Source organism: Anas platyrhynchos, chromosome 14 (genome assembly GCF_047663525.1).
Source record: "Anas platyrhynchos isolate ZD024472 breed Pekin duck chromosome 14, IASCAAS_PekinDuck_T2T, whole genome shotgun sequence".
NCBI classification, from domain to species: Eukaryota; Metazoa; Chordata; class Aves; order Anseriformes; family Anatidae; genus Anas; species Anas platyrhynchos.
The window spans coordinates 8,860,873-8,872,355 of NC_092600.1; the positions used below are offsets into that span (position 1 = coordinate 8,860,873).

General features: G+C 69.1%; 1 protein-coding gene across 6 annotated transcripts; it reads right to left on the reverse strand.

The window, feature by feature from the left end:
• Window positions 1-56: 56 nt before the first annotated feature.
• Window positions 57-11,441, reverse strand: RNF44 (ring finger protein 44). Of its 6 annotated transcripts, none has more exons than XM_027468236.3 (11): window positions 11,274-11,441; window positions 5,348-5,528; window positions 4,802-5,018; window positions 4,280-4,447; window positions 3,947-4,123; window positions 3,626-3,787; window positions 3,405-3,529; window positions 3,194-3,281; window positions 2,978-3,099; window positions 2,788-2,887; window positions 57-2,700 (listed from the first exon to the last, which is right to left on the reverse strand). In XM_027468236.3, exons 2-11 carry the CDS (start codon window positions 5,452-5,454, stop codon window positions 2,638-2,640), a joined length of 1,329 nt encoding a protein of 442 aa, XP_027324037.2. In that variant the 5' UTR covers window positions 5,455-5,528; window positions 11,274-11,441; the 3' UTR covers window positions 57-2,637. The 6 variants fall into 6 exon arrangements, with proteins under 6 accessions (XP_027324037.2, XP_071879365.1, XP_071879364.1 ...); XM_072023264.1 differs by lacking the exon at window positions 11,274-11,441 and adding an exon at window positions 7,429-8,948; XM_072023263.1 differs by lacking the exon at window positions 11,274-11,441 and adding an exon at window positions 6,713-6,783.
• Between the last annotated feature and the right edge of the window lie 42 nt (window positions 11,442-11,483).

The window sequence follows — 11,483 nt, forward strand, 5'->3', positions numbered from 1 at the left end:
TGGGGCCACCGCCGCCCCCCGGCCCGCACCGAGACAAGAGCCGGGGCACAGCGCCGTGGTATACATCATACATTTATTAGTGAATATCCCTCTCAAAATCAGCCACAACATTAAAAAAAATAATGATTGCACTACTTGGTCAAGCAGAACTAGCAACTTTCATTTTAAAAAAAGTACAAATCTGTTAAAAATTTCAATCAGTATAATACACATATATATAATACAACATACTAGTTATGTTAAATGCTACAAAACCAATATGATTCCAATGGAATGGAAAAAAAACAAACACTTTTAGAGCTTTAAGAACCTTTTTTTTTCTATATATTAGCCTTTTTTCAAATACATACATGGGAAAAATGAGGTAACTGTAAAATGTGCAAGTAACAGAGCAAAAAAAATTATATATATATATTTATATATATATATATATATATATAAAAACTTTCTAACACAGAACACACGTCCTAGCACCTTCCGGGGAGCCGCGGCGCTCCCGCTGGAGGGCCCGGGGACTGGTATAATAGAACAGTAAACAGTCCACTATCCCACCACAGGAAATCATTGGTAAACAGTGGTATCTACAGCGCAGTCAGCAATCACAAACACCCTAAATAATTGTTTTTTAATTTTTTTTTAAGTATGGATTTTTTTTTTTGTCTTTTTTTTTTTTTCTTTTTTTTTTAAATGATACTTTTAGCTGCTCATCGGAATAAATTCTGCAGCACACGAGCTGTGAGCTTTCGAGTCGCCGTCAAAGGACCGTAAGGCTTTCCTGGCTCCCTGGGCACCGCGAGGGCGGGAGGGGAGGTTTGTTTTTTTTTTGGGGGGTGGGGGGGTTGCAGGGGGGGTGGGGGGCGTCTCCGGGGCGCGAGGCCGCCGCGCGGCACGGGGACTCCTTTGGTTATCTGTCACTGAGCGAGGGGCACGGGGAGGGGGCTGGGGTCCTGCCCAGGGGGCACCGAGCCCAGCGGTGCCGGCACCCGCGGCGTGGCGGAGCCGGTGGCGGAGCCCCCCCCTTCACCAAGAAGCTCGGTGAGGCGTCGAGGAGAGGCAGGCGGAGGGGAGCCGGGCGGCTGCGTCCCGCCCAGCCACCTGCTGGGCGCGGTTCCCTCTCCTCACACCTCGCCCGCCGCCACCGCCACCGTCACCACCCCCGGGGCCCAGCCCCGCCGCCACCGCCTGCCCCCCGCCCCGCGGGGAGCGGCCCCCTTGCACACGCCGCCGCCACCCCCGGCCGCTGCCACCGCCGCCACCCGGAAAGGGGCGCAGGCCCCGCGGGGAACGGCCCTGAAAAGCCTCACGGTCCTGCTGCGGCGTTGCGGACATGTGCAGTACAGTGCATGGCAGTATCAGCTGAGCACAAAAACCCCTCTCCCCACCCCCCTCACCCCACAGCCGGCTAGACGTAGTAGCCAAGACCACGTTCCAAGCTGGTCAGACATGCATGCATATTTGTGAACATTTACATAGGGCTGGCGGCCGCGCACGGAGGCTCCCAGGCGTCGGCGACGCGGGGAAGGGCGCTCCTCTCCTCCCCAATCCCGTCACCTCCCCCCTCCTCCTCCTCCTCCTCGCTAATTAATCATGCAAAACGACTTCGGCCATGCCACCCTGACAGCTGGCACCCGCTGCCCCAGCCCCGTGCACGGCGTCCCCGCGGCGAGGGACCGGGGGCAGCACCGCGGTCCCGAGGGGAAACCACGCCGCGAGGTCCTGGATAACCCCCCCCCCTCCACCGGCCCCGCCAGCAGCACGGGGGCGCTCAGGGCTCCTTCGGGTTTACGACAGCGGGAACCCACGGGCGGGGGCCAGGAGGCAAAAACAGGGGGGCTGCCACATGGCCACGGGGCTCCCCGCCGGGCTTGGCTGCCTCGCCGGGCCCCAGGAGGGAACGAACGGGGAGAGGGGCTGGGGCCGCACCAGCACCGTCCTCCCACCTGGGAAGGACACCGAGCAGCCGGCGCTGCCCTCCTGGGCGCCCCGGGGGACGCGGAGCGCAGGCGCTGGTGCCCCGGCATCGCCCCGGGTTGCTGGTGTCCCGCCACGGCCGCGCCGGTTCCTCCGGCTGGACCCCCCGGGGGGGCCACCGGTACCGGAGCCGCGGCGCTGCCTCCCCTCCTCTTCTCCTCCCCGCGTCCTCCGCGAGCGACGCCGAGGGGAGGAGCCGCGTGCTGCCGGGTTGACCGGCCACGAAACCAAAAACGCAACGGAAAAGGAAAGGAAACGGAAGGGTGAAAAAAAAAAAAATCTAAAAAAAAAAAAAAAAAAAAAAGTGAAAAACGGAAAAGTAAAAAAAAAAAAAAAAAAAAGTTCTCTAGCAGAGTACGAAGACCTGGAAAGTGATGGAGCAACGACAGCGTCTTTGGAGTGCGCAGGGCGCGGCCACGCGCCGCCCGCCACCGGCACGACACGATTCGGGGCCCCGGGAGCGCGGCGGGCAGGCCGAGTCCGAGCCCCGGCGGAGGAGGAGGGCTGGCCGGGAGCCCGGGCTGCTCAATGCTCACCACATCCGAGGAGAGGCTTTGGGGAGGGGGGGTAAGCGCACGGTCAGGCCCTGGCAGCGGGCAGCGGCCCCCGCCCCTGGCCCGACGTCCTCGTCCTCTAGCGAATTGTGCGGCACAGCGCCCGCCGGCCTCAGTCCGCCTCCCGCTGCACCTCCGACGCGTCCGCCCGGCAGATGGGGCACGTGCGGTTCGCCTGCGAGGGCAAGGAGAGAGGACGGGGGTGAGCAGGGGGCTGGCGGCACCCGGTGCTCGGCGCTGCACGGCCCCCCCCGGCAGGTACCTTTAACCATTTGTCGACACACTTGGCGTGGAACTCGTGGTTGCAGGGCAGGACGCGGAGAAGCTGCCGGGCCTCGAAGTCGCTGAAGCACACGACGCACCTGGGGGAGGGAGGCAGGAGTCAGAGCCAGGCCCCGCTTCCACCCCCCCATGAGACCCCGACCCCCCCGGTTCCCCCCAGGCTCGCTCACAGGGTCTGCTCGGACTGGTGGCTCTCGGGGTTGAAGCGGTAGGACGGGAGGTGCTCGATGTCTGCTTTGGTGAGTCCCCGCGGCTTGGCCTCCCCCAGCCGCTCGGCCAGGTTCAGTAACGCCTGCGGGGCGAGAGGGCGCACGGCTCAGCCCCGCAGGAGCCACCCCAAAAAGCTCCGGGGTCACCCCGCGGGGGGGGGAGCAGGGATAACACACCTCGTAGTTCTCCATCTCCACGTCATCCACGTCCAGGTCCAGGCTGATCGTGGGCCCCACGGCCGTCGGCGACACGGGAAGCATGGAGCTGGGGGGGGGGGAGGACAGGGCGGTCGCTGCAAGCCCCAACCTCCGCCCTGGTGTCACGGGGAGGGGGCAAAGACACCGAATCAGCCCAGCCCCACACGCCCCACGGCCCCCCGGTACTCACAGGAAATAGGGCAGGAAGCCCGGGTAGTACGGGGGGGGCGGCGGAGGGGGCGGCGGGGGGGGCAGCGCCTGCTGCAGCCGGTACCGCTGGGTGTTCAGCCGCCGGGGCATCATGTGGGGGTATGGCTGCGGGGAGAAAGGTGGGGGGGGAGCTCAGGGCCATGCAGCACGGCCCCCCCCCTTCAACCCCACCGCGTCCCCCCTCTCCCAGCCAGGACTTACCACGCCGAAGGGCAGCTCTTGGTGCAGCGGGTCGTGGGGGAGGTAATGCAGCGGCACGGAGGGGGAGAGCGTGGGGGTGTGGTGGGAGGGGGGGTACGTGAAGCCGGCGATGGGGTGCTGCTCCCCTCGCAGGTCCACGTCATTGTCTATCCTCTGCAGAGGCTGGGGGGGGAAACGGTTAGGGTGGGAGAAAGGTGGGGGGGGACAAACTTCATCCATCAAACTTCATCCCACCCAGCTCACACCCGCGGGGGGTGCAAGGAGGAGACCCCACAGCAGCCCCTGTCTCGGGACCCCCCCCCAGCCCCTGCCCCGACTCACCATGCGCGGGTGCTGGGCTTGGAGAGGTACGAACTGCCCCAGGGGCGCCATGTGGGGCGGCTGGTGGGGGGGCACTGGCGGCGGGGGCGGGTGCAGGATGTAATGGTCGCTGGAGATGAGGGGGGGGAACGTCTGGTAGGAGACGGGGAGCTGTTGCATGGCGCATGCCTGGATCAGCTGCAGGGCGGGGAGAGAAACGTGGCTCAAACCCAGCGCGGGCACAAACTTCTGCCCCCTCCCCGGGGCCTGGAGCAGCCCCCGCACCCCCAGCATTTATCCTATGGGTTTGGGCACCCAAAGCCCCTGCTGTCCCCAAATTATCCCTGCACTCACCGGGGGCGGGAGGCAGCAGAGCGGGTAGTGCTGTCCACTGAACATCACTGAGCATGCTGGGAGCTGCTGGGTGCTGCACCCAGGGATGTGCTGGCCGGCGTGGATGGGGAAGCCTTGCGTGGTGACGGTGGTGACCGTGTAGGAGAGAGGGACAGGTCCCTGGTGCACCTGGGGGACGAGGCGCCGAGGGCGCAGTCAGAGGGCACGGCCCTGGCTCGGCTGCCCCCGTCCCAGCAGGGCGCTGAGCACCCGGGGCTGGGCTCCGCGTGGGCACCCAGCGGTCAGCCTGGCACGGGCTCCGACCCCACACCACCCCCTGGATGATGACAACAACCCTGGACCACCCCAATGCTGGCAGGACCCCGGGATTTCCACACCCAGAGCGCAGAGCACCAGCACCTCGGGGCTGCAACCAGCCAGAGGGTACCCAGGGACACATCTCAGCCCCCCTGACCCTCCGGCCACCATCCTGGGGCCACCGACTGGGCACGAGGTCGCCCTCGGCAGGGGGGCAGCACCCACCTGGTCGTGCAGATCCACCATGAATGGGTTCTGGTGGGGCGGGTGAGCGGCCGGGTGCAGCATTCGTGGCGGTGTGCTGGGGAGAGCGTAGGCGCGGGGCTCATCTACGGGGATGTGCGGCTGCTGGGGGAAGGCAGGGTGCAGCTGGGGCTCATCCTGGCCCAGCAGGGTTGCCAGAGGGCGGTCGCGTCGTCCCCACTGACGTCTGGCAGGGGGGCTGCGGGGCCACGGCGGGAGAGAAACAGAGCAGGAGTGACCCCCGGGCCCGGGGGAGCGCGACCCCTGCCCGGCTCCAGGGGGTGACGCTCAGGGCTCAGGGCCGGGCTCCTCGTCCTCCTGCCGAGCTCCAGCTCCTCCGCTCGCCCCTCTGCGCGTGGATTTCGTCCTCTGCATGAAAGGGACCCCCCCGTGCCCACCGGACGCGCTCCCCCACCGTGAGCCGCCCCCTCCCTGAGCCCACCGGGTGCCGGTGGCCGCCCCGGAGCATCCCCGGGGGTGGGCACGCCGGGCAGGGGGGGGTGCCCCACACCGCCCCGCGCCCCGTACCTTCGCCGGAGGTGGTCGGGGCTGCTGCAGGGTCCCCCCGAGAACCGGCGGTGGGTAAAGGGGGCAGAGGGAGGCCGCCTATTCACTGCCAGTTCCCATGGTCGCATTGGTGACGGCGGGAGGCGGATGGGCGCGCGGGACCTCAGGCTCCGGGCAGGGCGAGACAGCAGCACCTCGGATCCTGCGGGAAGGACAGCGGGTCACCGACCCCGAAACCCCCGGGGCTGGGACCCGGCCAGGATCCCCAGGTTCCTGCTCCGTGGGCACGGGGCTCGCGGGGACACCGCGTGGGGCCTGGCCGTGCCCCCACACCCGGACACACGGCACGGCCCTAACGGGGCACCGGGGCTGCTGCTCCCCGTGCTCTGCGTGGCCCCGCTTCCCAGGGGACGAGGTGGCCACCGGTGTCCCCGAGGTAGCCCAGGCGCCCTCCTGCTCGCCCCCCCTCACCGTGACCCCCCGGCACGGTGCCGAGGCCCCGGTTGACCCCCGTGGCAGCGGGCACAAAGTTAGCGCCGTGCCAGCAGCACCCCCCCGGTGCCTCCTCCCGGGGGCAGCTCCGGTCCCCGGGGAGGCCCCGCGACCCCACAGCCCCCCCCCGGTCCCCCCCCAGCCCCGGTTTGGGGTGGGAAGGAGAGGGGGGGGTGGGGGGGGGCTGCTCGTTGCGCCGCGCCCACCCCAAAAACACCCCCGGGGGCCTCGGGGCCTGGCGTGGGGGGCTCCGGGTGGGGTTGGGGACCCCCGGTGTGGGGGTGGGGAAGGGGCCGAGCCCCCCCCCCCGGTCCCCCCCCGGTCCCCCCCCGGTGCGGAGCTGTGGCTTTAAGAGCGGCCGCGGCGGGGCCATGTGCTCGGCGCCAAACAAAAGCAATAACAAAGGCGGCAGCACGGCCCCGCCGCCGCCCCGGGGCAGCTGCACCCCCCCCACCCGCACCGGCACCGGGGGGGTCCCGGGGCACCGGGGGGGGGGAAGGAGATAAAGGGGGGAGGAGGTGAAAGGGGAAGGGGGGGGGGGGCGGCGCCCGCCCCGTTGCCGGTTGCCCCCCCCCTCCCCCCGGTCCCTTCCGGACCTACCTGCACCGGGAGCCGCCGCGGCGCCCCCGCCCCCGGCTCTTTGTTCGCCGGCAACGGGGGCCCGGTGCCTGCCCCCCCCCCTCACCCCCTCCCCGTTACCTCCCACCAACCCCCTCCGGTTCTCCCCTCCGGTCCCTCCCCCTCCCCCCCCCTCCCTCTCCGGGCCGGCCCCCTCCGCTCCCCTCCCCTCCCCGCCGCCGTTTCCGGTGCCTCTTTTGTTGCTCGGGGTGGCGGCGGTGGGGGGGGGGGGGAGGGGGTGCGCGGCCCCTTTAAGAACCGGCGGCGGGCACGCACCGGGCCGGGACGCGGCACGCGGAGGGCGCGGGGGCGCGCGCGCGGCTGGCGGGAGGGGAGGGGGGAGGAGGAGGAGGAGGAGGAGGGAGGGGGGGGGGAAAGGGGGAGGGGGGGGAGAGCGCGCGCGCGCAGCCCACGTGACCAGGCGTGTCACGCTCCGCCGCCATCTTGGAGGCTCGGGGCCGGGCCGCCACGCGGGGCAGGGAGGGGAGGGGAGGGGAAGGGAGGGGGGGGGCGGTTTCCTAGCAACGGTCTCCAAGGCGGGGGGGCCCCCAGCAACGCGGCCTAGGCCCCGCGGGACGCGCGGAAGCGGCGCCGAGGCCCTGCCCCGGGGCACCGGCAGCAGCCCCGCTGTGAGGCCCCATCCCGGTGAGCGGGGCCCCGGCAGGCTGCGTGCAGGTAGGAGGGAGCGGGAAGGACGCAGGGAGGCCTCAGCACGCCTCACGGCGGCCTGGGGGCGGGGGCGATGCTTTAACGGCCCCGGCCCGGCCCCGGCTCCCAGCTCACCCCCAGCCCGGGGAACCGCAGCAGGACCCCCCGAGGCAACGTCCACAGCTCCCATCACAAGGCATGGGGCAGGGGTCGGCCCCACGCCCTCAGGGCACCCCATGGGGCTGCACGGCCAGCCCAGCCCCAACAGCTCAGGGGTTCTCTGCCACAGCCCCCCTGCCTCCTCTCCGCTCCGCAGGCACACAGCACCGTGCGCTCCGACTCACCGCCGTGTGCCGGCAGTGTCACAGCTTCCTCCCCAGGGCTGCCCGACCCCGCGCACAGCACAGGCAGCCAGGCCCCAGGCAGAGATCTCCGCCGACACTCCCTGCCGCCGCGCTCCAGCTCCCCCGTGGCCGGCAGCTATCGATGTCCTTGGGACAGCGGTGGGAGAAGCAATCGATGGGATGTGGCTCTCCTGTGCTCCGTGCCCAAACAGGCCGCATGGATCCCCTGGCAGAGCCGGGTCCAGCCCCACAGCCCGCTGCCCAGCCAGGCAGCCCTACAAGGACGGGGCTCTGTGCATCCAGCCCCCGGTGTGTGGAAGCGGCTCGGCCCACAGCCACCCTGCTGCCCTAGGGACAGAGCCACGCACACCAAGACCAGCACCACGCCACCCCCGGGCTCTGCCACCACACTGGTGGCCACCAGCCAGCAGTGTGACAGCCCCTTCGTGTGGGCACAAGGCTGGAGGAGCCCAAGGGACACCCCTCTGATGCTACAGCAGGGCCAGCTGCACTGCTTGGTGCTTCTGGGCCAGGACGAGGGGTCCTGAGTCCATCCACCCGCCCTCCTCTGCTGATTTCAACCCTCACCCCAGCCACCAAGACCAGTGGAAGCTCCCCAGAGCCTGGCTCCTGCCCCAGGGGGCTGCTCAGGACGATCTCGGCCGCCTCGCAGCCAGCGGGAGGCCCGTCCTGCGCCTCACGGGAGCCAGAGGTCGGCAGAATGGAGGCCAGCCCGAGCCCGGGCTCCTTACGGCACCATCTGCTGCTGCAGACGAGCCCCCCCCCGGCCCCAGATATAGGTCAGCTCTGCCACAGGATTAGCCGGGGGGGCTCCAGCGCCGGGAGCACGACTCCCGCCGGAGAGACGCTCTCCCCCATCCTCTCCCCGACACCCAGCACGCCGACAGCTCGCATCCACGTTCTCCCCAGCTCCAGGGAGAGGAAAACGCCCCAGATCCTCCTCTCCCCTCCCCAGTGGGTGCAAAACGAGTGGGAAGAAAGCAACACCGAGCACTGAGGAGCCCCCAGTTTGCAGCGGGGGCCCTGCAGGAGCATCCCCACCCTACAAACACCCCCCAACAGACCCCGGGGGCTGTGGGACACCCCAAAATCAGCGGGTGCAGCAGGGCAAGATGCTTCTCCGCCACGGAGCTGAGGGGAGAGCAGCCCCCTCCCCGCTCGCACGCCCGGCGGAGCTGGCAGTGGAGGCAAGGACGCCTCCGCTGCGCTCGCACGCCTCCCACTCCCGCCCCCGGGCTGACAGCGCTCCCGTCAAACGCCCCCGGCCACGCACACACGTGGGGAGGCCGACACGAGGAGCGAGCAGCGAGGGGAGCCGTGCAGGCAGCGGAACCCGTAGCGCCCGGCTTCCCGTCGAGCTCTCTCCCACGTGGATTCTCTGATGTCTGATGGCGAGGCTGAGCTGCAGTGCGGAGGGAGAGCGAGCAGCGGCCTCCTCCCCACCAGGCAGAAGCGAGCCCGGACCTCGGGGACGGCCACAGCACCGAGGATCTGAACGGAGAGCATCCAGCAGGAGAGGGCTCCCGAATTAACAGCCGGCCTGCACAAGCCTTCATCTCCTCGGGACGGGGTAACGGACCCGCAGAGCCACCTCCCCCTTTCTTCGTTTCCCTGTGGACGCCTGCCCGGCCCTCACGGCACCCCCCGAAGCGGCGCAGCACCTCGGGTCCCTCCGGAGCTCAGCAGCACTGAGCAGCAGGAGGCGTCCAGCACCGCAGCTGTGTCCTCGAGCCCTCGGAGGACCCCTTCCCACGGACACAGCACCGTGCACCCCGCTCACCTCCATCCTCCCTGGAATCACACACAGCGGGGGGGGAGAGGAGCCCAACGGCCACGTCCCCCCCAGCCCTCCCACAGCTTCCTCCCGCTGGCACAGCGCCTCAGGACTCCTCTGCGCCGTGCTTCCACCCAAACACCTTTCCTAAAAGAGACCCCACCTCCCGCTGAGCCGCGGGGAGCAGGGCTCCCTTATCGCCCAGCTGCCTCTGGGCAGCGCTGGTGGCAGCCAGGAAGTTGGGCCGGGTGCTTTGTTTTGCATTTCAAGGAGCCTGCAGGGCCCCCGCACCCCGCACAGTTTTGTTTTCAGAAAGGAGCTCAGAGAAACAGGCAGCTTTCAGCAACTGTTTGCCCTCTTTTGTCCTTGATTCCAGATCTGCCCAGGGGCTGCTTTCAAGGTGCTCCGAGGCAGGCACTGACCAGTGCCTTAAGCACGAAGGAAGCTTGCTGCTGCTGTACCTCCACGGCACATCGCTCCTGGACAGCCCCACGCCACTCACGGGGATGGTTTGAAGAGGAAAAACCAACAACAAGCCCCCACAACCACCGCCACGGTTTCCAACTGACAGCCCCCGTGCACAAAGCGCGACCGTGCAGTGCCAGCAGAGCCACCCGGGGCGCAGGAGCTGCCTGCCCTCTGCTCTGGCCGGAAAAAAAGCAACTGAGGCCCTGGGAGCTGAGAACCCGTGCCCTGCTTTCTGAGGGAGCTGGGGGATGCCCGGAGCTTCAGCTCGGCTGAGGCCAGGTCTCCGGGGACAGGGCCACAGCTGGAGAACCAGACCCCGCAGGCGGGACGGGACGCCTGCCATGAGCGCTGCCTGCACAGAGCCCTCCTCCCCCTTGCCACACAGCACCAAGCAGGGAGGCCTCCCAAAACCCAAAACAGCCCGTCCCAGGAAACCTGCGGCCCCCGGGGCTGCCCTCAGGCAGGAGGGCAGAGGAAATGACAAGTCCTGGGCCGAGGGCACGGCTCCGCACTGCTCCCCTCCAGAAGCGACCTTCAGCAGAGCTGCCCAGCCCCGCACAGCTCCCCAAAGGCCTCCTCGGGTGTTTCAGCAGCCGGTGACAGCCTCACACACCAAACGGGCACCTCGGTGCTGTGCCTGCTGCCAGAGCACCTCCTGGGGCAAGCAAACCCCGACCGACCGAGGGAGCAGCCAGAACTGAGCCCCCCGGACCTCACCTGCAGCAGGACGAGCCCACACAACCCCGGGACAGGGCTGGGAGCCCCCCTGGGACACCACCACTCCAGCAGCAGCCCCTGTGTGATCTCAGCACGCTCCCCACGGGTGCTGGCACCCCGGGAAGCGGGGCCACCCGGCAGGACACGCGGGACCCCGCCACATCCAGGTGCCAAACACACACCGGGAGGGGATGGTGCGAGGGCCCTACCTGCCCGGCTGCTGCTTGGCTCCTGGAGCAGCTCCAGGATAACAAAACCTCTCCTCACCTCCTCCAGCTCAGCCCCAAACCCACCGGCCCCGTTCCGTTAGCTGGGTTTTACGGCCTGATCAATTCCCCGCGCGGAGCCCCGCTCCCGGGCAGGAGGACACCGACAGCGAGCGGCTTCCCCCGGTGGGGCCCCGTCTGCGCTCCCCGCTGTGCTCCCCGCTTTGTTCCGCGCTCACCGGCCGGGTGTGAGCGGCGGGGCACGGCACCGACAGCTCCCGGTGATGCTCCCCCCGGTGCGGGGACAGCCCTGCAGGGCCCCCAAAACCGCAGCCCCAACCCTAGGCCGGCAGCAGCACCCCCTGCCCTTCCTTCCAACCCCTCGGGACACCGGGGCAGAGCCGAGCGGGGCCGGGCAGGGGGCACCCACCGGCGGCACCGGGACGGGACCGGGGGGGACTGCTGGGGGCGCGCCCCCCTCCCCGCCCCCCCCCGGCCTTCCCCCGCTTCCCGATACCGGGGGGGGGCCGGGCCCGGCCCTGCGTGCCCCGGGGGTGAAGCCGGGCCCAGCCCCGGTGCCCCCCCCCCCTCCTCCTCTCCCCACCCCCTCCCGGTCCCGGTCCCGGCCCCGCCGCCCCCGGGCCCAGCCCGGTACCTACCGGCGGCGCCGCCCCCGCCGCTCCGCGCCCGCCGGGGCCGTGCCGCGGCCTCAGCCCGCTCGCATGGTGCGGGGCCGGGCCCGCCGGGCTCGGGGCCGCTCCCGCTGCCGCTGCCGGTGCCGCTCCCGGGGCCGCTCCCGCTCCGGCCTCGGCCTCAGCCCCGCCTCATGGCGCCCCCCGCGCCTGCCCCGCCGATGGTACCGGCCAAGC